The sequence below is a fragment of the Vombatus ursinus genome, unplaced genomic scaffold (assembly GCF_900497805.2).
Source record: "Vombatus ursinus unplaced genomic scaffold, bare-nosed wombat genome assembly UNPS02009062.1, whole genome shotgun sequence".
NCBI classification, from domain to species: Eukaryota; Metazoa; Chordata; class Mammalia; order Diprotodontia; family Vombatidae; genus Vombatus; species Vombatus ursinus.
In genome coordinates, this window is record NW_020948840.1 from 6,555,083 (window position 1) to 6,580,910 (window position 25,828).

Sequence of the window (25,828 nt, forward strand, 5' to 3'; positions counted from 1 at the left end):
TAACCTTTAACTTTTAAAAATAGTACATATTGAGGAATGACTGAACACATTATGGCATATTACATAGTGGAATACTGGTGGTGGTTGTCCTTTGTTCTCGAAGAGGACCAAAATAACATCGCAATGTTAGAGTCAAATTACAGTGTGTCTGACGTGGCTGATCAGAACAACATGAGCTTGGAATGTTCTACCACAGCTCGGGGCACAAATAGTCCATGTGAACATTTGGGATGGATTCTCTAAATTTGCACATCTCACATTTCTTTTGAGCTACTTCAGTTCTGCTTTGCTCATAGAACACAGCACCTTCTCTGATGAGGGCATGTCATGCTGGGCAGTCCTATGCCAGTGTCTCTCGTGTCACATAATTCAAAAATTCTTCAAAAAGAAGAAGAGTATACTATGTTATAAGAAATGATGAAAGAGCCAGATTCAGAGTAACCTAGGAAGACTTGTAGAAACTAATGCAGAGTGAAATAAGCAGAACCAGGAGAACAATGTGTATTCTAAAAGCAGCATCCAAAAGACAACCCTTTAAAGATTTAAGAACTCTGATTAATGCAATGACCAACATAACTCCAGAGGACCAATGGTGCATGCTACACACACTCTAAGAAAGAGGCAATGGACTCCAGATGCAGACTGAAGTATCTTTTTTAATATGGCCTATGCAGGATTTGTCTTACTTAATTATGCATATTTGTTACAAGAGTTTTTTTTTTTAAATGTTTTCAAAGTGGGGGGGTGGAGGAGGTGGAAAGGAAAGGAAACAAACTCTTATTATTTGAAAAAATACAGAAAAAATCTTAAAGCTCATGTTTAAGTTTAATGCTTCCAATAAAAAAACCATAGACCAAAGACTTTATTTCTGGTATTAGGTATTATTAAAAAACTATAAGACTGAAGCAGTTCTAGCAATTTTTTTCTGTCTTCTGAGCCAATAGATTTGACCTTATAGTATAAGCTAAATTAGGAATGACCTGAGGTTTCTACATAAACTTGATATGGTTATTGTTTCTATATAAATTTGAATTCAGTTGAGTGATATCATTACCCATTGAAGTAATAGAATTTGACACAGTTTTAGAAGCATTATTATGCATTTCAGGAGGGGGCGATTTTGTTTATGGTTTAGCACTCTTTCGATATGTGGTCATATGCATGATTTGGATGCCCAAAAGGCAGCTAACACCCTCAGGTTCTGGGGTAACCTATATGTCTGCAGTACTAAAACTAGTTCATAGGTAGGGTGTGCTAGTAAATGTTTAATAACTGACTCCAAAAAAATGTACACATGAAGTCCTTTAAAATTTAATTTGCAATATGAACTTTTTCCTCATCACAGTGTTGAGACTAGACAATCAACAAAACAATAAATCAAGTCCTGATTTGTACCGTTTTCTGATTTTTGAGGTGTGAATACTCATACTGAAATTTTAACAATTCTGAGCTATTTTGAACTGACTGCAGCACACCCTTGTTCACAAGCCTCCACCTATATCCTTAGCTTTAATAGTTAGTCAGTAGACACAAGTAGCTCAAAGCCAAGCCATTGACTAAAATGGTATAGTAAGAAAAGTAAAACATTTCCTTCCAGAAACCTGGGGCCCAGTGTTCCACAAATACATCAACATCTTTAAGAAGAGTAGGCACACATTTGGAGTATAATGGTAATGAAATACAAATGTAGGGAACATAGGGGCCAAAACAACTGACATCTCAAGAACTGAAAGACCTTAATGTCCTTTATCTCATCATGGAGTTCTTCAGCAGGCTCCCTCTGGGTACAGTGTCTCTGCTGGTGGGTTACTTAGCTGGCTTCCCATTATCTACCCCTCTTCATAGTTCATTCTTTATTGCTAAAGCTAACTCTCTCTTAAATGTATAACCAGTTCTCTTTGCTGTCAGAGGTCCCTCTCCTGAAAGCTGTTTGAATACTGCCTTTCTGTTTCTGTGTCTGTCTGGAGAATGTGTATTTCCTACTGGTCAATTATCCTCTTAGAGTCTGAATTCTTTCTCAGTTGCTGGTTCCTGCCTGAATTGTGTCCAGGATTGTGACCAGTTTTCATGCAGCCAATCCTAAACTTGCTTACTAATTTCACTAGAGAAAATGTTCACAGTTTATAAAGACATTATAAGGATTACTATTAATGAATTTATACTTCATCATCTGTGATTATATCCTATGGGGGAAATTCATTGGTCAGGAACCCATTTCTGCTCTTACAATGAAAATACTAATATTTAAATAAGAAAAACTTTAGTTCTGTTATTTAATAGCTATTGGACCGTAACCAAATCATTTAATCTCTCTTATAATGAGGGTGTTGAACTAGTTTATCTCTAAGGTCCCACTTCAAAATCTTATGTTTCTTTATCTAAAGGAAAACAAATTGACTTTAAACAGAAGATATCAAATAATTCTGTTGTGTCAATTCAATTCATTCCAACCAACATTTATTAAATGCCTGCTAAGTACAAAGCCTAATGCTTCAGGACTGGGGATATAGAGATAAATTACAATTCCTGCCCTCAAAGATGAGGGAAGCACGCGTATGCAGATAAGTGTGATACATGGGAAAAGAGTAATAGGGACAAGGGAAGATCTAAGCAAACCACTTTTGAAAAATCTGAGGAGGAAGAGAAACACTTTCAGTAGTGTCCAACCCCACTATTCCACAGCCAACGACTATGAATCTCTCTTCACTTTCTCCAGGCCTCAAGGTGAATGTGGAAGGTTCTGGGGTTTAGTAATTAACAAATTGTTTGGGTGTGAATACAAGCGAGATACAAATATAATTGAGACAGGGCTTTTAAAATGCAATCATAACTAAACAAATAGGAGCATATCTACCAAAAAACCATTATCAGTGTATGGAGTTTGTGGGACTCATTTACTGAAACTGAGGACTGAAGGTACCTGGAAATTCTACTAATGCAATTCTTAAGTGACCATGCATCAGTTTCCTAATTATGTAGTTTTATAAAAATAAACCTAACTAAAAATACCAGGCCAGGATTTAGGAAAGAGAGAACCTCTATTTAGCCAAGTACTTCTTTAACAAATTAAAACATTTTCTTTCTGATAAATATTTGCATGTTCCTAATGGGTAAACCCTCTCCTACCATAATAAGTAGTATTGCAATATTGCTTTAATAGAGTATATAATTTATTTTAGTGAAAATTTTTGTGTAATGGTTGCTCAGAATAAAAAGTCTTCTTTTTTCTTCAGTGCTAGGTACATAGTATTTGCTCAATAAATATTTGTTGATTAATATCAAATCAAGACAAAAGATAGGCAGTATGGTATATTTGAAAGAGAATTGAATCGGACTGTGTGTCAGGAGAGAGCTGCGTTCAAATCCTATCTCTGATACCTACTACCTGCATGACCATGGATAAGTCACTGAACTTACTCTCTGCAATCTTAGTTTCCTCATCTGTAAAATAGGGATAATAATAGTACCTACTTCTCAGAGTAGTTATGAAGATCCTTCCAGATTTCCTTCCTTCCAGAAGGAAGATTTCCTTCCAGAAACCTGGGGCCCAGTGTTCCACAAATACATCAACATCTTTAAGAAGAGTAGGCACACATTTGGAGTATAATGGTAATGAAATGAGAGAATGTACATAAGTGCTTAACAAATTTTAGAGTACTGTCTAAATGTCAGCTATTAGCATTACTACTATTTTTTAATTAGACTTATAATCTTATTGATTTGGGAACCCCCTGCACCAGTGCAGTTAGCAATTCACCCATGAACTATAGTCTTAAAGAGTTTCCCCTGGCATTAAAACTTAAGTGTCTTGCTCATTGTTCCTTAACCATTATGTGTCAGAAGTAGACTTTACAAGCCTTTTTGACTCCAAGGCTGACCCTCTGTACACTATACCATGCCGCCTCTAATTGTTATTATGATTTAAATGAAATGAATTGAAAGGCATTGAATGTACCATCCCAAGAACAAAAATCAAATAAAACTGTACCATATAAAGAAAAAAATTTCCAGGCTTATGGTCCTATAAGATCCCACTCAGTTTGTCTATTCCCAAATATCAAAGTAGCATCACTCTAGGCCAGTCCATTAGATTAGTTCCTAAGCACATTGTCCTCTGGCTCTTCAGGAGAACCCACAGAGGGAATGAATAGCCCATGTAGATCCAGGTGTATCTCTGCATCAATTGATGCTCGAGCCAATTCTGTAAATAGTTTTGCATCCAGTATGAGTAGAAAAGGTGGTTTCTTGGGGTCAGTGGAGACAATCACTGACAATATAATACCTTTAAGAGAAAAAAATGAACAAGTTTGGAAAATGGAGGGGTATTTTTTTCTATTTCTGAAATGAAAAGAATCTTCATTGATGCTGAAAATCTAAGCCTGAGAAAAACAATGTAGTTTGGGTAACCAAGACTTAAATCCAAAGAAGAAAGCTTGTAGGCAAAACTTGGGTTTTTCCTATTCTGATTTTCAACATTCAAAGCAGAAGAATAACCTTTAGCTTAGCCATCTTGGAGGCTGCCTCTTTAATATGAGGCAGGGACATAACAATATTATCTAGTGTAACTTTGGAATACTTTTGGGAGGTCTGATTGTGATTGGCTCAGAATAGCTGCAAATGTGATTTTCCTTGAGCCAGTGTTGAAACTCCTATTGCTACTAGCATATATGCTTCTTCATTGTCTGCCCATTAGGAGAAAAACACAAAGTATCTAAGGCGTTCCACACAAATGGTTGGAGAAGCAAGCCCAAGGATAGAGGTCTATGCTTCAGGCCCAATGCCCAAGACAGAGCTCCCTAGAGGATGTTTCCTAGCTTCTGTTTTGGAAGTATGTTTAACTGGGTAGAAGGAAGTTTGTGATGTGGTTTTACTTTTGTAAATGAGGAGGTATTAGCATTGTATACTGGACTTGGAGTCAAGAAGACCTAGGTTCAAATCCTACCTCTGACCCTTACTAGTGTATCATAGGAAAGTCCTTAATTACTGTGTGCCTCAGTTTCCTCATCTGTTACATAGGAATGATAATATCTGTAGTGACTACCTCATAAGATTGTTGTAAGGCTCAAATGAGATTAAAATAAGGAATGTTAATATACAAATGTCAACTATTAATATTAATGCTGAAGTAAAGTTGAATCTAAGAAATAAGAATTAGGGGTGGTATGCTGTGTAGGTCTATGGACCAACCTGATGGATTAGGAAGATGAGCCACTGGAGCTGTTGTGTGTCACAATTTGCTGATTCCCTTCTTAGTGAAATAGATTTCACTTTTTGAATCTTCATGTCACTTGTTTATGTTTTCTCCTTGCCAGTGTCATGTGGTGGAAAGAACATTGGATTTCAATTTAGAGGACCTGAATTTGAATCCTGTCTCTGCATCTTCCTAACTGTGATTTGGAGCAAATATTTCTGGTCCTCAGTTTTTTTTTTTTTTTTGGTTTATTTGTTTTTGTGAAATGAGGGGGTTGGACTGGTTGACCTCCAGCTGGTAGGAAGGTCAGTGACTAGACTGTTCAGATAAATATATTGGCATGTTAGAGAAATAGCATAGAGGCCAAGAATCGAAGCCTGAATCTTCAGTGATGACAACTTCAGTTTCTTTCTGCACCTCCATGAGGATTTTATAATGCTTTCCTCATTGTGTGTGCTATCTAGTAGGAGCATTCTTATCCCTATTTTGCATGGAGGAAATTGAGACCCAGAGCAATGAAGTTACTTGGCCAAAGTGAAATAGCCAGTAAGTCTGTAAGTTGTGGCTCAGCTTTATATCCTGTAACCCTGAGACCAATGCTTTTGCCACTATTATGTTGCTATATGAACTGCATGAGAAGGTTCTGGGTAGCAAAAGGATTAGGGTAGATATCTAATGGGGTGCCCTACCATTTCTTCTTATCTTGACTGAAACTGGATGACTTCATCAAAAGGTGGAAGAAGTTCTGTGAGATACTTCCTGCTATAAATCTGGGGTACAGAATACGATTTTCTGGAATATCTGCTTCTCTTAGGTCTTTTTAGTAGCATGCATATGTCAATGAATCTGACCATTGTTAACAGAGCTTTCTTTTGTAAAGCTGAAAGAACCCTTAGAGACCAATCATGAATGAGGAAACTAGGACCCACTGAAGTTAAATGACTTACTAAAGGATACACAGTCACAGAACTGGACCAGAACCCAGATCTCCTAACTTCTAGCCCTCTGATGTTTCAATATTACCAAAATATTTGAAAACATTTTAAAGTTCCTTTCTTCCTTTCTATAAATCCCCTATATCTTTTTTGTAGGGTGGGAGGAGTAGCATCTCCACTGAAATTTGGGACTGAGGCAGCTCCTGCAGCCATGAGAATTGGCCTCCAACTACAACTGCCTCCAGCCCTTAATATTATACATCTTTAAGGAGTGTGGAAGAAAGTGATGAAGTAGGACCATAGGGTCAAATGAGCCACAGTAGAAAGGTAGAGACAGATCATGGAAAAAATGATTCCATATTCACATAATGAGAAGTTGAAGACCTTACTCTCCCCGCTTCCTACCCCCACTCCAACATCACCCTACCACTACACATATACATCCATAAGGGACTTCATCCCTATGAATGGTCATGATCTTTTCAACCTGGATCCACTTATGGTTACATAGACAGTAAATGTCACAACTGGGCCTTAAACTCAGGCTTCTGGACTCTTAAGTCCAGAGGTGGGGTCTTTGAACTTATTCATCTATCATCTATCTGTCTGTCTTATCTATCACTGTATTTCAGTATAATATACCTCCTTTGCAATTCTACATATTTCTTTTATTCATTTAGAAACTATTCCAAGAAATGGTCCATAGGCCCCTCTAGACTGTCATAGGGGTTCATGAAGCAAAAAAAGTTAATGACCCCTGCATTTCACCATGCTGCCTTTCATGGATTCCCTCCATCTGCCTGCATGCTGTGTATACCCCTGACATATCTGTATACGTGTTTTTTCTCCCTCCTCTTCCTAAAATGTAAGTTTCTCAAGGCCAGCGACAGTGTTAATTTTTAATTTCTGTATTTATCCCCAGTGCCAAAAACCTTACACATAGCTAAGTAAAAGCTTAGAGATAGGGACAGGACCTGTGATTAAATTGGTTTAGGAAGCTCCTAGATGAGGATTCTCCCTCTACCAATATAGGTTGGCACCTTCTCTGCCATTTACAATCTTACTGAATTGCCTAGAGAGTGAGAGCTGAAGTGATTTGCCTGGGGTCACACGACTAGTCTGTCAGAGGCGGAACTTGAAACCAGGTCTTCCTGATTTAGAGACCAGCTCTCTATCCACTAGGATGCACTGCCTCTTAGTAAGTCAATGCTGGATTGAGTTGAATAGGTTTGACAGGGAAACAATCACATCTTCTGACCCTGCCAAATCAGTTGCTTTGGAAGCTGATTCCATTGCTTACTATGAAAACAGAGCAGAGTATTCATTAGGCCAAAAGCTCTTACCATCATCTTCTTGTTGTGCATTAGGTGCAGGCACAAACACAGGTTCAGCAGGCCAACAGTGCTCCTCCCCCCATTTTAATGATGACTTTGTCAGAATATCAAATTTCGTTATCTGTGTATTTAAAAGGAAGACAAATAGTGACTAAATTTTTGTGATATTGTATTTTCTATTTCTGAGTACAATGCATGCAATCAAACTTTCTAACTAACACATTGAAACCTAGGTATGTGGAGAGGATGATAGGATACGAGCAACTCTCACCGTTAAAAGTAAACGTTTATGGAAGGTTTGAGCATCTGTATAATATTGACAGGAGAGCCACAGGTCTAGCTTCTATTCCTTATGAGCTTTACAGTAGAAATCTGTCTCATGAGGAAAATAAAATCCTAAAGCCTGAAAAGGTTTTACTTGCTTCTCCAAATAAAATTTGAGGTTAGCTTTTTCAGAATCTATGTTAATTTACAGTTATGTCCATAGAGAAGGTAGGCCAGGAAACCAATTAGATTAGCCCCCACACCTGGCAGGTGGGAGCTGATGCACAGTCCTCCATCATCATTGACAAGCTGACACATGAACACTGTTGGCTTTGATGGACCCAGGTGTTCCTCCATTCAGTTATGGCTCAGTATTTATTTCAGCTACCAGGCTTTATAATTAGGTTGCTGTTCATTCATTTTTCATCATCCCTCATTCCATGACACCAAGAAAAAGCCATTTTGTCTTATGTTGCAGATTTTCCTATTCCACTGACATATTAATTCTAGAAGATTGTTTTTCTCTATATATGTTTATAATTCCTTTGCATGAATTCAGAAGAGTATTCTCTCCTTCATTTAATGTCTTCTTCACCTTACCATATCTGTCTTTATTATGATCTTCTCAAGCTTCTCCTGAGTGTCATAGAAAAAGGTATTACTTTTCTTTGAATTGAGTTGCTCCATGGTACCAAGAACCAGTTAATTTTGCAGCTGAGGCAAGAATATGAAATTATGTCACCTATCCTAAAAGTATGGCATACTTGGGAGAGTAGATGCATATTCCATATGTTTTCTTCTCCTGTCAACTTTGTGTAGCTAAAGCAAATGCTTCTCTTGCCTCTCCCTGGTTATGGCTCTGCCAAGAACCTATACCTTCTTGACTCAGAATCACTCAGAATCAGAATCTCAGAGTTGAAAGTAACCTCAGAGGTCATCTACTCTGTTTTATACCTGAATAAGAATCCACTCATCAACATACTGATCTGTTTTGAAGACTTCATGTCCCAGTTCCAAGTGGCCTTGCTTCCTCTTTCATCTTCCATATTTCATTGACTCCTTCCCCTCTGCTTTGTAATATCCCTAGTTCTCTTCGATTTTGAAAAACTCATTATTTTTCTGTACTCTTTAGCTTGCACATAAGACAGACTCAGGGACAGCTTAATAGCTCTCTAAAAGTGTTTTAAGGGTGGTTGTGGAAGAGAGATTAAACTTGTTCTTCTTGGTTTCACTGGTAGAATTAAAGACAATGGGTACAGGCTTCAGAGAGACAGATTTAGGCTTGATATTGGTTGAGGGGGGAGTGATGGAATAAAACCCTTCCTAACAATTAGAAGTATTCAAAAGAATGGGCTGGTTCACAAGTTAGTAGGATATCTTTCAGTGGAGATATTCAGTCAGTTAAATAATCCCTTGAAGGAAATTATGTAGAGATTTTTGATCACATACAGGTTGGATTAGATGAGGTTCCTTCCAACTCTAAGCTTTTTTCACTTTCTGCTGACCACTCTAGATACTGACCTATTTTTCTTTTTCCTTTTGTTGCTAAGCTGTCTCCTGTGAGTGGTTTCTATGTACTGCTTTCATTTCTTCAAACAGGGATCCATTATTTTGTCATTTTGGGTCTTTCCTCCATTGATGCAGAGCAAAACTTTTCTGAGTCTTTATGAGTCCTATTGGCTAAGACATTCATCCCCTGTGACCAACTGGGTGATGAGTTTCTTCACAAAGTAGTAGCTAGGTGAGTCTTCAGTTGACAGACAATATTGTCCCTAACCAATCCAGCACACAAAACCTTTCCAGAGCTTGTACTTTACTGGTTTAGCCTTCAAAAAGCCCAGAGTCAACTCCACACTGTGAGGAAGAATTAGAGTTAAGACTTTAGTAGATGATTCCTTATTGAAAACACCCTGCAATCTAGCTTCTTTCCCTAACACTGCACTGAAAGTACTGTCTTAAAGTTCACCAATAACCTTATAATTGACAAATCAAAGGATCATAGCATCTAGTATTAGAAGTGGCCATCTAGCCTAAACTACACCCAAAAGAAATCACAGATACAACATAACCAATAGTGGTTTTCCAGCCACTGCTCAAAGACCTTCAATGAGAGGGAATCTGCCACTTTCCAAGGCAGCCCAATTCAATTTATTATCACATCAAGCCTGAATGTGCTTCTTTCTAATTTGTATTCATTGTACCTGATTTTGCCCTGTGAAGTGAAGCAGAACAAGTTTTATCCCTTTCCCACAACACCCCTTCAAATACTTAAACTCTCATGTTCCCTCCTGAGTATTCTCTTTTTCAGACTAAATACACCCAGTTTCTTTTATCCAATCCTCATATGATATCAAGTTTTGGAGTCTTGGCTCCATTTACTTATCTTGTTTCTTTCTATATTTGTCTCCCTCTCCAATCCAACCCTTCCCCAGTTAATTTTTCCTTAAAGGACTCAACGTCCTTCATTATCTTGGTTTCTCTCCTCTGGATACTCTCCAGCTTATAGATGTCCTTTAAAAGTTATGGTGCCTACTTATATGAACAAAAATATTAATATTTTGTGGTGGCAAAGACTCAAAATTGAGAAGAACTCTATGATTGTGATGGAATACCATTGTGCTATAAGAAATGATGAACAGGATAACTTTCAGAAAAACCTGGAAGGAGTTACATGAACTGATGCAAAATGAAGTGAGCAGAACAGGAGAACATTGTATACAATGACAGTAATATTGTGCAATGATCAACTGTGAATGACTTAGTTATTCTCAGCAGCACAAAGATCCAAGACAATTCTGAAGAACCTATGATGAAAAATATTATCTACCTCCAGAGAAAGAACTGATGAATGCAGATCGAAGCATACCATTTGAGTTTTTTAAACTTTCTTTCTTTTTCTTTTATTTGTCTGTATTTTCTTTCACAACATGACTAATATGGAAATATGTTTTACATGACTGCACATGTATAACCATTATCAAATTGCTTGCTTTTAGAAGGAGGGGAAAGGGGAGGGAGAAGGGAGAGAATTTGGAACTCAAAATTATATAAAAAGAAGGTTAAAATTTTTTTATGTGTAATTGGAAAACATCAAATATTAAAATTTTTTAAAAAATAAAGTTATGGTGCCTAGAACTGAATACTCTGTCTCCAGATAGAGTCTGACTAGGACAGAATACAGAGAATATCACTTTTGTGTTCCTGGAAGCCATACCTACCTTTTATGGCTACCACATCACACTACTGACTCCTTTTGAGCTTATAGTCCACTCAACCTGAAGATCTTCTTCACATAAGCTGCTAACTATTCTTCCTCAGTCCTACACTTGTGAAATTATTTTTTTAGTCCATGGTAATACTTTATATGTATCTTGATTGAAATTATTTTTTTATTCAGCCCAATGTTTTAGCCCATCAAGATCCTTTTGAATCCCAGCTCTATCATCCAACCTGTTAGTTAGCCTTCCCAGCCTTGTGTCATCTGTAAATTTGACAGCAGGCAATCTCTGTCTTTACTCAAATAGTGATAAAAAAAAAATCTTAAACAGAACAGGGTCAAGCACAGATCCCTTGGGGCACTCTCCCAGAAACCTTTTTTTTCCCTGCACTTAATAGTATTTTATTTTTTTCCAATTACATGTAAAGATAGTTTTCAACATTCACTTTTATAAGATTTTGATTATCAAATTTTTCTTCCTCCTTCCCTCCCTCCCCAAGATAGGAAACAATCTGATATAAGCTATACATGTACAATCATATTAAATATATTTCCATGTTAGTAATATTGTGAAAAAAAATCTGAACAAAAGGGAAAAACCACAGTAAAGAAATAAAAAAGTGAAAATAGTATGTTTTGATCTGCATTCAGACTCCATAGTTCTTTCTTTGGATGTGGATAGCATTTTCCATCACGAGTCTTTTAAAATTGTCTTACATCATTGTATTGCTGAGAAGAGCTAAGTCTATCATGGTTGATCATCTCACAGTGTAGCTGTTACCGTGTACAATGTTCTCCTGTTTCTGCTCACTTCACTTAGCATCAGTTCATGTAAGTAGTTTGAGATTTTTTTGAAATCCACCTGCTCATGACTTCTTTTTTTTAATTAATTAATTAATTTTTAGTTTTCAATGTTCACTTCCACAAGATTTTGAGTTCCAAATTTTCTCCACATTTTGTCTCTCCCCCACCCCAAGATGGCATGCATTCTGAATACCCCTTCCCCTAATCTGCCTTTCCTTCTATTCCCCCCCTTCTCTTATCCCCTTCCCCTTTAATTTTCCTGTAGGGTAGGATAGATTTCTATACCTCATTTCCTGTATATCTTATTTCCCAGTTGCATGTGAAAACAATTTTTTTAAAATATTTGTTTTTAAAACTCTGGGTTCCAAATTTTCTCCCTTCCTCCCTCCCCACCCATCCTTGTTAAGAAGGCAAGCAACTGGATACAGGTTATACATGTGCCATGCAAAACACTTCCATAGTAGTCATGTTGTGAAAAACTAAGTATATTTCCCTTAATCCCATCCCACCCCCCGTTTATTCTATTCTCTCTTTTGAGCCTGTCCTCCAGAAACTTTTTTAAGTTGACATTGAATCATTAAATGACTACTCTTTGTGTTAGGCCATTCAATCAGTTATGAATCCATCCAATTGTTTTATCAGCCTGTCTAAATCTCTCCATCTTTTACAAGATAGTTTTGGACCTGCAGTTTGGAAAACCTGAGTTCAAATACTATCTCAAATCCTTAATGCCTGTATGACCCTAGACAAACCACTTAACCTCTTTCAAGCTCAGTTTCTTCATCTGTAAATTGAGAATGATAATATTATCTATATCACAGGAGTGATGTGAGGACCAAATGAAACTGCATATGTAAAGCACTTTGTAAACCTTATACCACTCTATAAATGCTAGCTATCACTGTTATTATTACAAATACCTTGTAAATTATATCTACATTATGTCTCTATTCTATTAGTTTAATAATTTTGTCAAAAAAGGAAATAAGGAAGTCTAACAACCTCTTCTCAGTCCTCATGCTCTTTGAAATTTCTGTCACATTTGACACTTTCTCTTTCTTGCAACTCTATCTTAATGTGTGACACTACGATATTCTTTTTTTTTTTTTTTTTTGGTGAGGTGATTGGGGTTAAGTGACTTGCCCAGGGTCACACAGCCAGTAAGTGTCAAGTGTTTGGTCTGAGGCCGGATTTGAACTCAGGTCCTCCTGACTTCAGGGCCGGTGCTCTATACACTGTGCCACCTAGCTGCCCCTGACACTACGGTATTCTTGGGGCAGCTAGGAGGCTCAGTGGATAGAGCGCTGGGCCTGGAGTCAGGAAGACCAGAGTTCAAATGTGGCCTCAGATACTTACTAGCTATGTGACCCTGGGCAAGTCGTTTAACCCTGTTTGCCTCATTTTCCTCACCTGTAAAATGAACTTAAAAAGGACATGGTAAGCCACTCTAGTGTCTTTGCCAAGAAAACCCCAAATAGGGTAACAGAGAGTCAGACATGCACTGAAACCACTGAACAATAACAGTAACACAGTATCCTATTTCTCCTCTTGCCTTTCTGACTACTCTTCTATATCCTTCACTAGCTTCTTCTCTTCTTTAGTATCCTTTCAGTATGGACATTTCTGAAGGCTTGATATTGACCTGCTTCTCTTCCCTTTCAACACTATCTCCCATTGAGAGTTCTACCATTTTCATTTTAGCTATTGCCTGTATGCTAATAACTTGGAAATCTTTACCTTTAGGCCTGCTCTCTCTCCTAAGCTTTAGTCAAGTACTCTACCTGATATTTGGATATCCTGTCACCTCAAATTCAGCACATTCAAAACATCACCACCCTTTCTCCTTTGAACTGGCACCCTTTTCCAGCTTGCCTATTTTTGTTACTGGCACCAGCAGTCTCCATCCATTTGGGTGTGTCCCACTTAAAAGCAAATTGATTCATCATCACAGAAACTAGTGTGTGATATTTTAATGACCTTTAAATATATTACCTTTGTTGGAATTGGATTCCACTGCACTTCTGCTGCATAAATGTATCTGTATTTTTTCCCATTGTGAGCATAATTAATTCGGGGCAGCTCAATCCCTAAAAGAAGTGAAGAATTCAAATATATCGTCAAAGAGACATCAAAAGGAAGAGGACTGTTCACATTTTCATTGTCAAATTCTCCAACCTTGTCTCTGTTAATAATAATAATAGCTCACATGTATGTGGGTCTTAATGGGTCTTTTTAAAGCAAAAGGTACTTTGTATACCTAATATCAAGAGAAGCAACAGGACATTAAGTGGAAAGGCACTGGCATTGGAGTCCAAAGAACCATTCTGATTCCTGGCTCTGCTCTTTATGTGCACTGTAACCTTGGGCAGGTGATTTCTCCTTCCTGGGCCTTGATTTCCTCATTTATAAAATTATGGAATTGGGTTAGAGAGCTCTAATGTGGTGTCCAGCTCTGCAAACCTACGTTAATTTGAGCTTCACAACAATCCTGTGAAATAGAAATTATTATCCCCATTGAAGATGAAAATGAAGATCAGACTAATATTGATAGACTTAACCCTTCTCAGCAAATATAAGAATCTAAGATGTCTCCAAAGGCTTCATGATGGAAAATGCTATCCACAAAGAAGAAAGAACTATGGAGTTTGAATGCAGATCGAAGCATACTATTTGCTGTTTTTTCTCTTCTGTTGTGTTTTGTTTCCTCTTTCTGGTGGTTCCTCCTATTTGTTCTAATTCTTATCTATATCACTAATGTGAAAATATGTTTAATAGGAATAGCCTGTATCAGATTGCGTGCCATCTTGGGAAAGGAGATGAGAGGGAGGGGGAGAAAAATTTAAAACTCAAAAGCTCATGGAAGTGATTGTTAATAATTCAAAATAAATTAATTAAAAACTTAAAAAAAGAGAAAATTAAGATCAGAAAGATGGAATTGAATTTCCAAAGGTCAGTGGCAGAGCTAAGATTCAAGACCAGATCTTCTGACCCCAATCCTAGACTCCTCCTAGACTCTAGCATCCTGTAAGACTGATTTATAGCTGGCCAGGATAAACTCCAGGGAAAATGTAATTCATTTAAATATGATATCCAAAGGTAAACAAACCCCTCTCTGCTAATTGATTTGACTACTGAAAACTATTTAATAAATTAAGAAAGATATATATCTTTTAAGTGTATAAAATTATACAAGACAAATCCAATATAGTTTAATGACTATGAAATCACAATGACTATGAAATCACAACTGTCTTCTTTTAGCTCTTTAGAAAAAAAGGAAATTCAGATACTTGTGATTACACACACATATACACATTTTATGTACCTGTGTTTAAATATATTTTTATAAGTTGACAAATAAAATCAACATTAGGCATTAGAACTAAACTATAAATCATTTTATGAAATATTTTTAATAAGATGTGGAGAAATACAAGTGAAGGCAAGATGTCAGAGAAAATCAGAAAATCTTTCAGAAGAAACTTTAAAGGGTGAATAATCTTTCCACCTGCGTTTCAAAAGAGGAACTTAAGGGTGCACGAGACTATTGGGTGTAGCAGGAAAGGTTTCAGTGGGAGTGGGATATTGATCTGGGGAGGAGTTGCCTTGCTCCATAAATTAGTAATTAAGAACTCTTTCATGTACATAGCTAGATAAATACCAAGGTGAGAAGCTCCTAGGAAGAGTTTCTCAAGCCTCCTGGGGTGAGGAGATAATATCTTGGTTCTGATAGAGAGTATTTAGACTGAGATGATCTCCATGAAGCAAACCAGGAAACTTGACATGTTGTTGGGCTAGTCTCCTGCTAGGCTGCTACCTTCTTATAAGCATTGGCTACGGCACAGGTCAAAGATAATTTCCTGATTCAGAGTGTAATCAGAATCCATGGAACTCATAGTCCGTATGCCTTCAAGAACAGAAATAAGGCTCTCAGAGAAGGGACCTAGGAAATAGGAGGTTTATGGGACAGAAGAACTGAGACTCAGAGAGATGAAATGTCAGGGGACAAGAATTTAAGGGGACAGGAACACAAGGAGAGAAGGATAGGACATTAATCATGAAGTAGGCCTGAGACCACAAAAAAAAAAAAAATGGAGTAAAATCAGTTCATTTTTCTAAGGAATACCAAAACCGGGTCTGACAGAAACTGTCCCAGGTATTGCTATACTTTACCCAAAGAGAGTTTGTTTTTATTGGCAAATTCAAATGTTTTGCCAAGTATGAGGTCATTAGTGACAGCATCTTATTTTCAGTGACTTCCTGTCTTCCTGGGGAGTGGCCCTGCACCTGCCCACAGATCTGGGTGTCTGGTGCTCCCTAGTCACAGAAACTGATAGTGGCTTCGTTAATCATGCAGCTAAAGACTTAAGAACTCCAGGCCTCAAATATAATTTCACATTATTTCTGGTCTACATTCCAACCAAATTAGGCTAGCAGCTGTTCAATGCATGCCATCTCTTGCCTCTGTGTATTTGTGCAGGCAGAATCCACCATGCCTGGAATGCACTCCCTTCTCCATTAGGAGAGTCAGTGGGGCATAGCACTAGTTTTGGTGTCAGAAAGACCTTGGTTCAAATCCTGTCTCACATACTGAGCAGTTAACTCTCTTAACCTCAGTTTCCTTATCTGTAAAATGGAGAAAATCATGGCACCTACATCATAAGGTTGTTGTGAAGACCAAATAAGACAATGTTTGTAAAACACTTAATAAGTACTTAAAGTATTATATAAATATGAGCTTCTATTATAATTATTATTATTATTTCCACCTTTTAGAATCCTTGTCTCAGCCTTAGCTAAGGGGCTACCTTCTTTATTTAATATGCCCTGATCCCTTCAGCTTGAAGCATATTGATCTTGCTATAATTTTCCCAGACGTTTTGTCTGATCTCTTCTTTGCCACCATCACACCCTACCTTATACAATATTTCTCTGTGTACAGTAGAATGTAAGTAATGAGGACAGGGATTGTTCATTTTTGTTTTTGCGTCCCCTAGTGACTAGCACTGGGCTTTCCATATAGCATAAATGTCCAATTGAATTGAAGGTCATGTCAGCAGCTAACTCAGACCCAGCTCATTCCTAAGAACTGAACTGAAACTTCCTTTTGCCAGGAACCATCTGACACCTGGGAAAACAAACATCTCTGATTACTGAGTGGTTTTTTTTTTGGTTGTTGTTGTTGAGGTGTTCAGGGACTGGTTCAAAGACCTATCTTAACCTCCCAACTTAGGCTCCCTTCAAACTTTATTCAGACAAACTCTTTATTAGCTACATAGTTTTCATCATCTACAACATTTCTAATTATAGGTAGCCTTCTTCTACAGAATAGTTCTGGGACATTATTAATTAGTATATTCTTAAGGATCACAAATTAATTTTAATATTTGTCTAAGCAAAGAATAATTATGAAGGGAAAACTGTGACCCCCAAACCCATCATATATTCCATAGTCAAATAAACTAGAAATAATTTTTGAGTAGTTTGTTCATGCCATTGCTACCTTTTATTAGCACAGATAATTGAGGGTTAATTACTTCATTATCTCTTTTCTCCCCTGTATGTACAGAAAGGAACGGCTGAGCATGGAGAGGAGATGAACCAATCCATATCCTCTTTTTCTCTATCATTTTCTACCCCTCTTTACAAGACTGTACTTTATTTAGCCAGAGGATAGACTCCATCCTAACCTCAGGGTTTTTTTTAATATAAAGTATATAGTAGATGTAGAATTGCTAAATTAAAAAAAGGTAAATCTGATTTTCTGAGGTGATGGGAAAGTCCAGTCTTATTGAAACTGTTCAATAGCAGAGTAACAACAACTTCCATTTCTGTATTGTTTAAAAGTTTACAAAATTTTGCTCATAACAATTCCTTGAGGTGAATAGGGCAAGTGTTATTATCCATATTTTACAGATGAGGAAACAGGTTGAGAGAAATGGAAGTGACATATTTAAGAAACCATGGCTAGTAAGGTGGGTGTCTGAAGCAGGATATGAGTCCTAGTCTCCCAACTGCATGTTTTGTTTTCATTCTTTTATAGTTAATATATGGGAGTTTTTCCTTTTTGGGGGAAGGGGGAAGGGGGGAGAGGAAGGCAATCAGAGTTAAGTGACTTGCCCAGGGTCACATAGCTAGTGTCAAGTGTCTGAGGCTGGATTTGAACTCAGGTCCTCCTGACTCCAGGGCCGGTGCTCTATCTACTGTGCCACCTAGCTGCCCTGAGTTTTTTCCTCTTTGTCCTTATCTGGGAGAGGCAGTGTGGTACAGTGGCAAGGGAATTGGATTTGTAGTCCAAGGATTTGTGTTCAAATTCTGGCTCTGCCACTTATTGCTTCTATAGCCTTGGGCAGGCCACTTCCCCTCTCTGAGCCTCAGTTTCCTCATCACTAAAATGACAGGTTTGGGCTAAATGAACTGTAGGTGTTGTGAAACACACATTTCAAACCATATATGTCTTCAAGGTAGTGTGGCCCAGCTGAGTGATGACACTGTGCTGAAATAGGATGTAGGTTCAAAGTGAGGATGCTTCATAAACTTTATAAAAATCTGTCCCCCTCACTAAATATGGGTGGAGAAAATCCATTTACCTTCACATAGGTCTTCTGATTGGCAGTAGACTTGGTCATCTTTTTCCTTCAGAGCAGTTGCTGTTGTTGATTCAAGTTTGACTAAATTCTCACCCATTTCTGCATCCTAAAAGAGTTTAATATTTCAAGCCATTTTTTCTATTAGAATGTTTCTTTCAGATGAAATTTACATGCATAAGAATCAGTTTTCCTTTAAAAAAAATCACAAGTGATCCAGCTAAAGTCTAGTAGTTGTTAAATCTAGAATGATAGAAATTCATTGCTAGGTCATTTAATCCAGCTCTTTCATTTTACATATGGGAACACTGATGTTCAGAGAAGACAAAAAAAACTGTCTTAAACTGGTTAGTGACAGATTTCCTGACTTGCCTGTGGTCATACAGCTAGTAGGGATCAGATCCTAAGTTCAAACCGAGCTTTCTTGATTTTGTCGTCAGTTAACAAGCATTTATTAAGTGCCTACTATGTGCCAAGCACTGATCTAAGCACTGAGGATACAAAGAAAGGCCAAAATATGGTACCTGCCCCCAGGGAGCTCATATTCTAATGGGGAAGATGACAAAGAAACTACTCTGTACATACAAAATCTATACAACGTAAATGGGAAGTCAGGTACTAGCAGTGGAGCAGGGTTTCTGGCCCTTTCCATGACCCCATCTTCCCTCTGTATTACCAAATACTTTCACTCCTAGTTATAAACACCAGCTTTTTAGAGATTTATCATTAAATCATTTGAAATTCCATCACATTTTAAAGCAGCATGGCATACAGGAAAGGTCTCATTTAGGAGAAGGAATACCAGGGCTCTGTGCTCCATCTGTGTGAGCCTCAATTTCTTATTTATAAAATAGGGGTGATAATCATGTCTTACCTCCCTGAAGGAATATTGTGAGATCAAATGGAGTAATTTCTGTTTTAAAGCCAATCAGTCAATAAACATTTATTAAGAACCTGCTATGTGTCAGGCACTGGGCTAAGCTCTGGAGATGCAAAGAAAGGCAAAAAACAGTCCCTGCTGTCAAGGAACTCACAGTCTAATAAGGGAGACAAGATGCAAATAACTATGTACAAAAGTGTTTTATAAATTGTAGAGTGCTATACCTGGTGTTGCTATTTTTCTAGAAGCAAATCACTGGCCTAATTCTTTTATTTTTCACCGTACTTATGTCTCCCTGGTGGCTAAATATTCAGGGAGTCTTTCAGACCACTTATATATGATTACAGTAGCATAGGTAGGAAAGGATAATAGAACAGAGCAGGACCAACATTTGCAAAGGGGACAAAGCAGGCATATTGTGTAGGTGCCTTCTATGGATCCATTCTGGGTGCTGGCTCTGCAGCAGTTCTTGGCTGCTAGGGCAGGTTATCCTGCCACCCATCAGGAATCATGGGTTACCAAGAAAATGTTGATGAGGACTTGGTAGGCAGGGGAAGGGACTATGGCAGTTGAATTGAGATCTGAAGTTGATGTGACAGGTGTCTCTGCCATTAGAATTAGGTGATCTCTAAGGTCCTAGTGCTAACATTCTCTGTGTATATATACAAGCCTATTTTGCTTTTGGATTTGTCATCTACTAGCTAACATCTCAATTACTTCCTTCCCTTCTTAGCTAAAATTCTCGAAAAAATGTCTACAAATTTTTTTGTTATATGGGATGTATGTCTAGGAAGAGGAAGGGGATGAAATAGAAGAAGATAGGTAAGATATCGAAGGGAAATATAGGGGATGTAAAAACAAATTATCAATAAAATAGATTTCAAAAATTATGTTGGCTAAACTTCTGGATTTTTGGAGAGGTTTGGGGGAGAGCTCAAGCAAGTCACTGCTTTTACTCCACCATCTTGGCTCCACCCCCTAAACTTGTGGATTAAAAAAAAAATTTTAAAGAAAAAAAAGTCTGAACTCAATACCTCCATTTCCTTTCTTCGTATTCTTTTCTTAGTCCTCTGCAATGTCTTCTATCTGCATTACTAAGATGAAACTACTATCTCCAAAGTTACCACTGATCTCTTAATTGCTCGATCTAATGGCCTTTACTCAACCCTCTTCTTTCTTGACTTCTCCAGAGCATCTGACACTATTGGTCATCTTCTCCTGGATACTCTGTCTTCTCTGGGATTTTCCTAACTGCTCTCTCTTGGTTTTCCTTCTACCTGTCTGACCACTTCTCAGCCTATTTTGCTGAATCATTATCCATATCACTCTCTAAATTGTGAGTGTACCCCAAATGCTCTGTCCAGGGCCCTCTTTTCTTTTCTTTCTATACTCTCTCACTTGGTGATCTCATCAGATCCTATCATTTCTTTGCAGATGATTCCCAGATAAGTAGGTCCAGACCTAGTCTTTCTCTCAAGTCCCAATAACATATCACCAACTGCCAATCAGACATTTCAAACTGATCAAAGAGAACTCATTATCTTTCCCCTAAAACCCACCCTTCTTTCAAACTTCCCTATTGTCAAAGGCACCTCTGTTCTACTAGTCATGTAGATTCACAAGCTTAGTACCATTTTCAACTTCTCACTCTCCCCACTTCCCCATATATTTAATCTTATTATTTCTATCTTCACAACATCCCTTTCACATATCCCCTTCTCTGCACTCACACAGCCACCACTCTAGTTCAAGCCCTTAATTACTTCTTACCTGAACTATTTCAGTAGACTCCTAATTACATGTATTGTCCTTGCTTCAAATCTCTCCCCATTTCAAACTACTCTCCACCCATATGCCAAAATGTTTTTTCCTAAAACACAGATCTGATTACATCAGCGCCTCCCCCCCCCCCAAATAAACTCAAGTACTCTCTGTTATCTCTAGGGTCAAATATAAACTCTCTCTCTCTTTTATTTTTATTTTTTGCCCTTTCTACCTTCTCAATCTTCTTATGTATTACTGTCCTCCATGAACTTTACAATTTAGCCACACTGGCTGACTTTCTATTCATTGTACACAATACCCGTTCTCCCATCCCCATGCCTTTATACTGGTTGTCCCCCATGCTGGAATATTCTCTTTCCTCATTTCTTCCTCTTATAATCTCTGGCTTCCTTCAAGACTCAGCTCCAGTGTCACCTTTATTAAGTTCGTACTAGGTACCAGACACTCTGCTAGGAGATACAAATACAAAAGTGAGACAGTCCCTGCCCTCAGGGAGCCTACATTTCACAAGGGAACATTCAGCAAGGCAGGCCTTTTCCTCCAGAGTCACTTGTATCTCCTTTGTATATATGTTGCATATACTGATACATGTACATGTTGTCTCCCCCATTAGAATGTAAATTCCCTTGAAAATAGGGAATGTTTTCATTGTTTCTTTGTATCCTCAATTCTTAGCACAGAGGCTGCCACATAATAATGTCTTAATAAATGCTTGTTGATTGATCTACTTTGTTTGTGTCCCTCATTCTTGGTGTACTTTTAAGCTACTTTTTTTTCAGGTTATAGATGTGTGGTCATGCAAAACATTTCCATAGTAGTCATGTTGTGAAAAACTAAGTATATTTCCCTTAATCCTATCCCACCCCCCATTTATTCTATTCTCTCTTTTGACCCTGTCCCTTCTTAGAAGAGTTTGCTTCTGATTAACCCCTCTCACAATCTGCTTTCCCCTCTATCATCCCTCTGCTCCCTTGTCCCCTTCTCCCCCTATTTTCCTATGGGGAAGATAGATTTCCATACCCAAGTGAGTGTGTGTGTTATTCCCTCCTTAAGCCAAATCCGATGAGAGTAAGATTCACTCATTCCCTCTCACCTTCCCCTGTTTCCCCTCCACTGTAAAACCCTTTTCTTGTCTGTTTTATGTGAGATAATTTACCCCATTCTACCCCTCCCTTTCTCCTTCTCCCAGTATAATCCTCTTTCACCCCTTAATTTTATTCTCCAGATATCAGCCCTTCATCTTCAACTCACCCTGTGCCCTCTATTTATCTATCTATCTATCTACCTATATATACATACATATAATTTTTTCCCTCCAACTGCCCTAATACTGACAAAGGTCTCATGAGTTACAAATATCATCTTTCCCTGCAGGAATGTAAACAGTTCAACCTTAATAAGTCCCTTATGATTTCTCTTTCCTGTTTACCTCTTCATGTTCCACTTGATTCTTGTATTTGAAAGTCAAATTTTCTGTTCAGCTCTGGTCTTTTCATCAAGAATGCTTAAAAGTTTTCTGTTTCACTGAATGTGCATTTTTCCCCCTGAAGGATTATACTCAGTTTTGCTGGTTAGGTGATTCTTGGTTGTAATCCTGTCTCCTTTGACCTCTGGAATATTATATTCCATGCCCTACGGCCCCTTAATGTAGAAACTGTAAGCTAATTTCTAAAGCCTAGGTCTGACCATGTTATTTCCATGCTCAAGAAGCTTCAGTGGCTCCTCATTGCTTTTAGGTTAAAATACAAATACAAATTCCTGTGTTAGGCATTTAAAACCTTTCAACAATCTGGCTCCAACCTCTCTTTCCAGGCTGATTACACATGTTTTCTCTTCATGAACTATATATATTCCATCCAAACTGGCCTACATGCTGTTTCCTGTACATGACATCCTGTCTCCTGCCTCCCTGCCTTTGCGGGCTGTCCCTATGCCGTGAATGCTCTTCCTCATCACTTCTGCCTCCTGGAATCCCTACCTTCTTTGGGAAGTCTTTCCTGATCTCTCCCAGCTGTTAGGGTCACCCTCCAAATCACTATGTATACACACACACACACACACACACACACACACACACTCTCTCTCTCTCTCACACACGCATACATTTTTGTATGTATTTGTATCTGTGAACATGTTGAATTTCCCTTGTGGAATGTAAACTCCTTGAGGACAGGGACTGCCTCATTTTTGTATTTGTATTCCCTAGCAGAATATCTGGTACCTAAGAGGAACTTAATAAATGCTTGTTGATTAATTATCTGGTACAAGCTATTTAGTACTGTACGCAAGAATCACTGTTGATTCTAGGCTTTCTAACTGATAGAAGTTCCTGTGTCATATCTATTGAAGAGTCTGAGAAAATCCCAACTATAAGACCTATGATAATCCACCCTTCTTTACCCTATCCCCTCAACTCATTATCACCTTGAAAAACTCCTTACCCTCCCCTAAAATCGTTCAGATTCTGGTAGAAACAAGAAATAAGTTCCCCCAAGATCTATAAATTAGATAATTATATGTGAGCCCTTTATTTATTGCTCAATTCATTTCAATAAAAATTTGTTACTAGGTGTCCCCTGTGTGCTTCAAAGTAAACTCGATGTATTATAGTCATAGACCTCCAGCTGCATTTCCCAAACTTGACTTTCAAGGTGTAGTTCTACATAGTCATATTGGAACCACAGCTTAAAACCAGTCAGGCAACTTAAGGGACAAAATGGGACTTTTCTATATAAGCAGCAATAAAAATAACTTGGGCTCGTTCTGATGGTAAGAGGTGGTAAGTAGCTTTGTCAAGCCCTAATAAACACGAAAAAAGTCTCATGCATTTTTCTTAGGATAGCAGTGGAAGGCTAAAGGTTCCAGATCTTTATGTTGAATTCTGTGAAAAAGTGGATGTAATTTCCTTGATATTCTAAACAGGACTACTTGAAAAGTGTCTGTGTTTTTACATTGGAAAAAAGCCATCAAATATACCAAGTTCATTTTCCTGCATTTGAGCTCAAGTGATCCCCTTCTTATAATTTTGCCTTGAGGGGGATGGGAAAATCCTCCAGCAGCTGCCAAGATCTTGGCCTAGTTATAACCCCACTTCACAATGAGCCCTTCAGTAGGAGTGTAGACAAGCCAGTTTTGTGGAGCATCTGTACATGTCTGCCCTGCCCTGCCTCTCCTCTGCTCTGCCTCAGCCTGGCTCTACCTTGCCCTGGACACCTCTACACATCCCCATGTAAACATGTTCAAGGGTGCCAAGGGTATCTGTCCTTATATACCTTTATTCTAACCTCAGTTGGTCTGCATATTCAGGGGAATCTAGGACAGTGATTAAGTGTTTGTATGTGTGTATGTTGCCCAATTTTTCTGAGAAATGTTTCACTATGAAAATGTTTCCTTGGCAAAAGCATAGCTAATTACTATTTCCAGAAATCCATCCCCCATAGGGGCAAGTTCCTCTTCCTTTTCCTGATCTTCATCTCAGTTTTCTGATCTATAATGAGAGGGTTGGACTTGATGGCTTGTGAAATTCTTTCATTCTTAAATCCTATGACCCTCTAAAATATTTTTGAAAGAGGATGATAGATATGTCTATCATCATTCAACCAAGATGTCTTTAGGTAGAATTGAGTCACGCAAATCTTGTTTGGCAAAGTAAGGCCAAGTGCATGATTTATGCATTCTATTTTAAGTTGCAGATTGAGCTATTCTTTGACAGAAAAAAAAAGTTGAGAAGATACTTTTATCAGAAGACAAACATTCCAAAATGACCAAATACTCTCTTTTGAGTATTTTTTCCTCTTTGAACTAGAAATAACATTTTCTGTTGCATTAATCATCATGGACAAAGAATTTATACTGTTCTCAAGCCTCTCGGTGCTTAGCTAAATTGGTCCTTGGTCAGAAGTCTAGCACTAGCTCCATATTTGAAACCTTTCTAACTTAGTAGGACCTGTCATGTCTTTTCCTCAGTTGGCATAGCCTTCAAAATCCCACACTCACTTTCATACTACAAAGAGGACTTTTGGGGAAGTAGGAATTTACTTACTTTTAAAAATCCATTTCACTATTTTTTTTTAATCACACTACCTTGTTCACCTGAAGAGGAATGACAAATCTCTCGAGGGATGGTATGGAAGTAAGTTTAGAGTTCTGCTCAAAGTGTTGATTCAAGTTTGCCAAGTAGAAGAGCTGATAAAGACTATGGTCCTTGTAGGAAATGACATCAAACACAATATGGCCATCTTCTTCATAGGCATTTACATGATGGTAGACAACCATGGGATCAGCATAAAACTTGGTCAGCAGGGTCCTTTTTGTCCTTCGGTCAATGATATGAATGTAAGTCTTAAAGAAGATGGACATAAAACATTGGTCAGCAAAAGATATGGGTTTTCCCATGATCCCATGAATGTAGGTGACAAGTGATGTTTGTTAAATTTCCATGCTGCACCACCCCCAAACCTCCCTTTGAAGATGATCTTAGGGTAGTGTTTGCTTTCATGCTGGACATGATGACTCCTTACCTATAAAAAGACACTGAGCAGAGTTTCCATTTTATCCACTCTCTCCTTGTCCCCACCCTCAGGTCTCTGGAGTCACTCCACACATTTCTTATCCCTCTCATCTCTACATCTCAATCCCTCACTTGACGTTTCCTACTTATCAAGTAATGTATCATGGGGAAGGAATTCCAACACTTTGAAAAGTCTGCTTTTAGAATTTCCTCATAGATCATTTAGACATGTTTGCACACTGCTATTGTCTCTCATATATTTGTTTATTCTTCATGTTTTTACTTTTTACTAGCCTCCTTGTGTAATTATCCTGGATTAAC

The 25,828-nt window shown here is 38.0% G+C and overlaps 1 protein-coding gene across 5 annotated transcripts in view; it reads right to left on the bottom strand.

Moving 5' to 3' along the window:
- Positions 1–318: 318 nt before the first annotated feature.
- Positions 319–25,828, bottom strand: part of BCO1 (beta-carotene oxygenase 1) — a 48,054-nt gene continuing 22,544 nt past the window's right edge. For 2 of the 5 annotated variants that reach the window (XM_027850582.1, XM_027850585.1), the window contains 5 exons: positions 25,081–25,338; positions 18,336–18,441; positions 13,738–13,832; positions 7,470–7,581; positions 2,331–4,282 (listed from right to left, as the gene is read on the bottom strand). In XM_027850582.1, the coding sequence (XP_027706383.1) occupies positions 4,092–4,282; positions 7,470–7,581; positions 13,738–13,832; positions 18,336–18,441; positions 25,081–25,338 (762 nt within the window). In that variant the 3' untranslated portion in view covers positions 2,331–4,091. Of the gene's footprint in view, positions 379–429; positions 1,602–2,330; positions 4,283–7,469; positions 7,582–9,245; positions 9,579–13,737; positions 13,833–18,335; positions 18,442–25,080; positions 25,339–25,828 lie in introns of those variants that run through there. The other 3 variants (XR_003568135.1, XM_027850584.1, XR_003568136.1) reach the window with 3 other exon arrangements.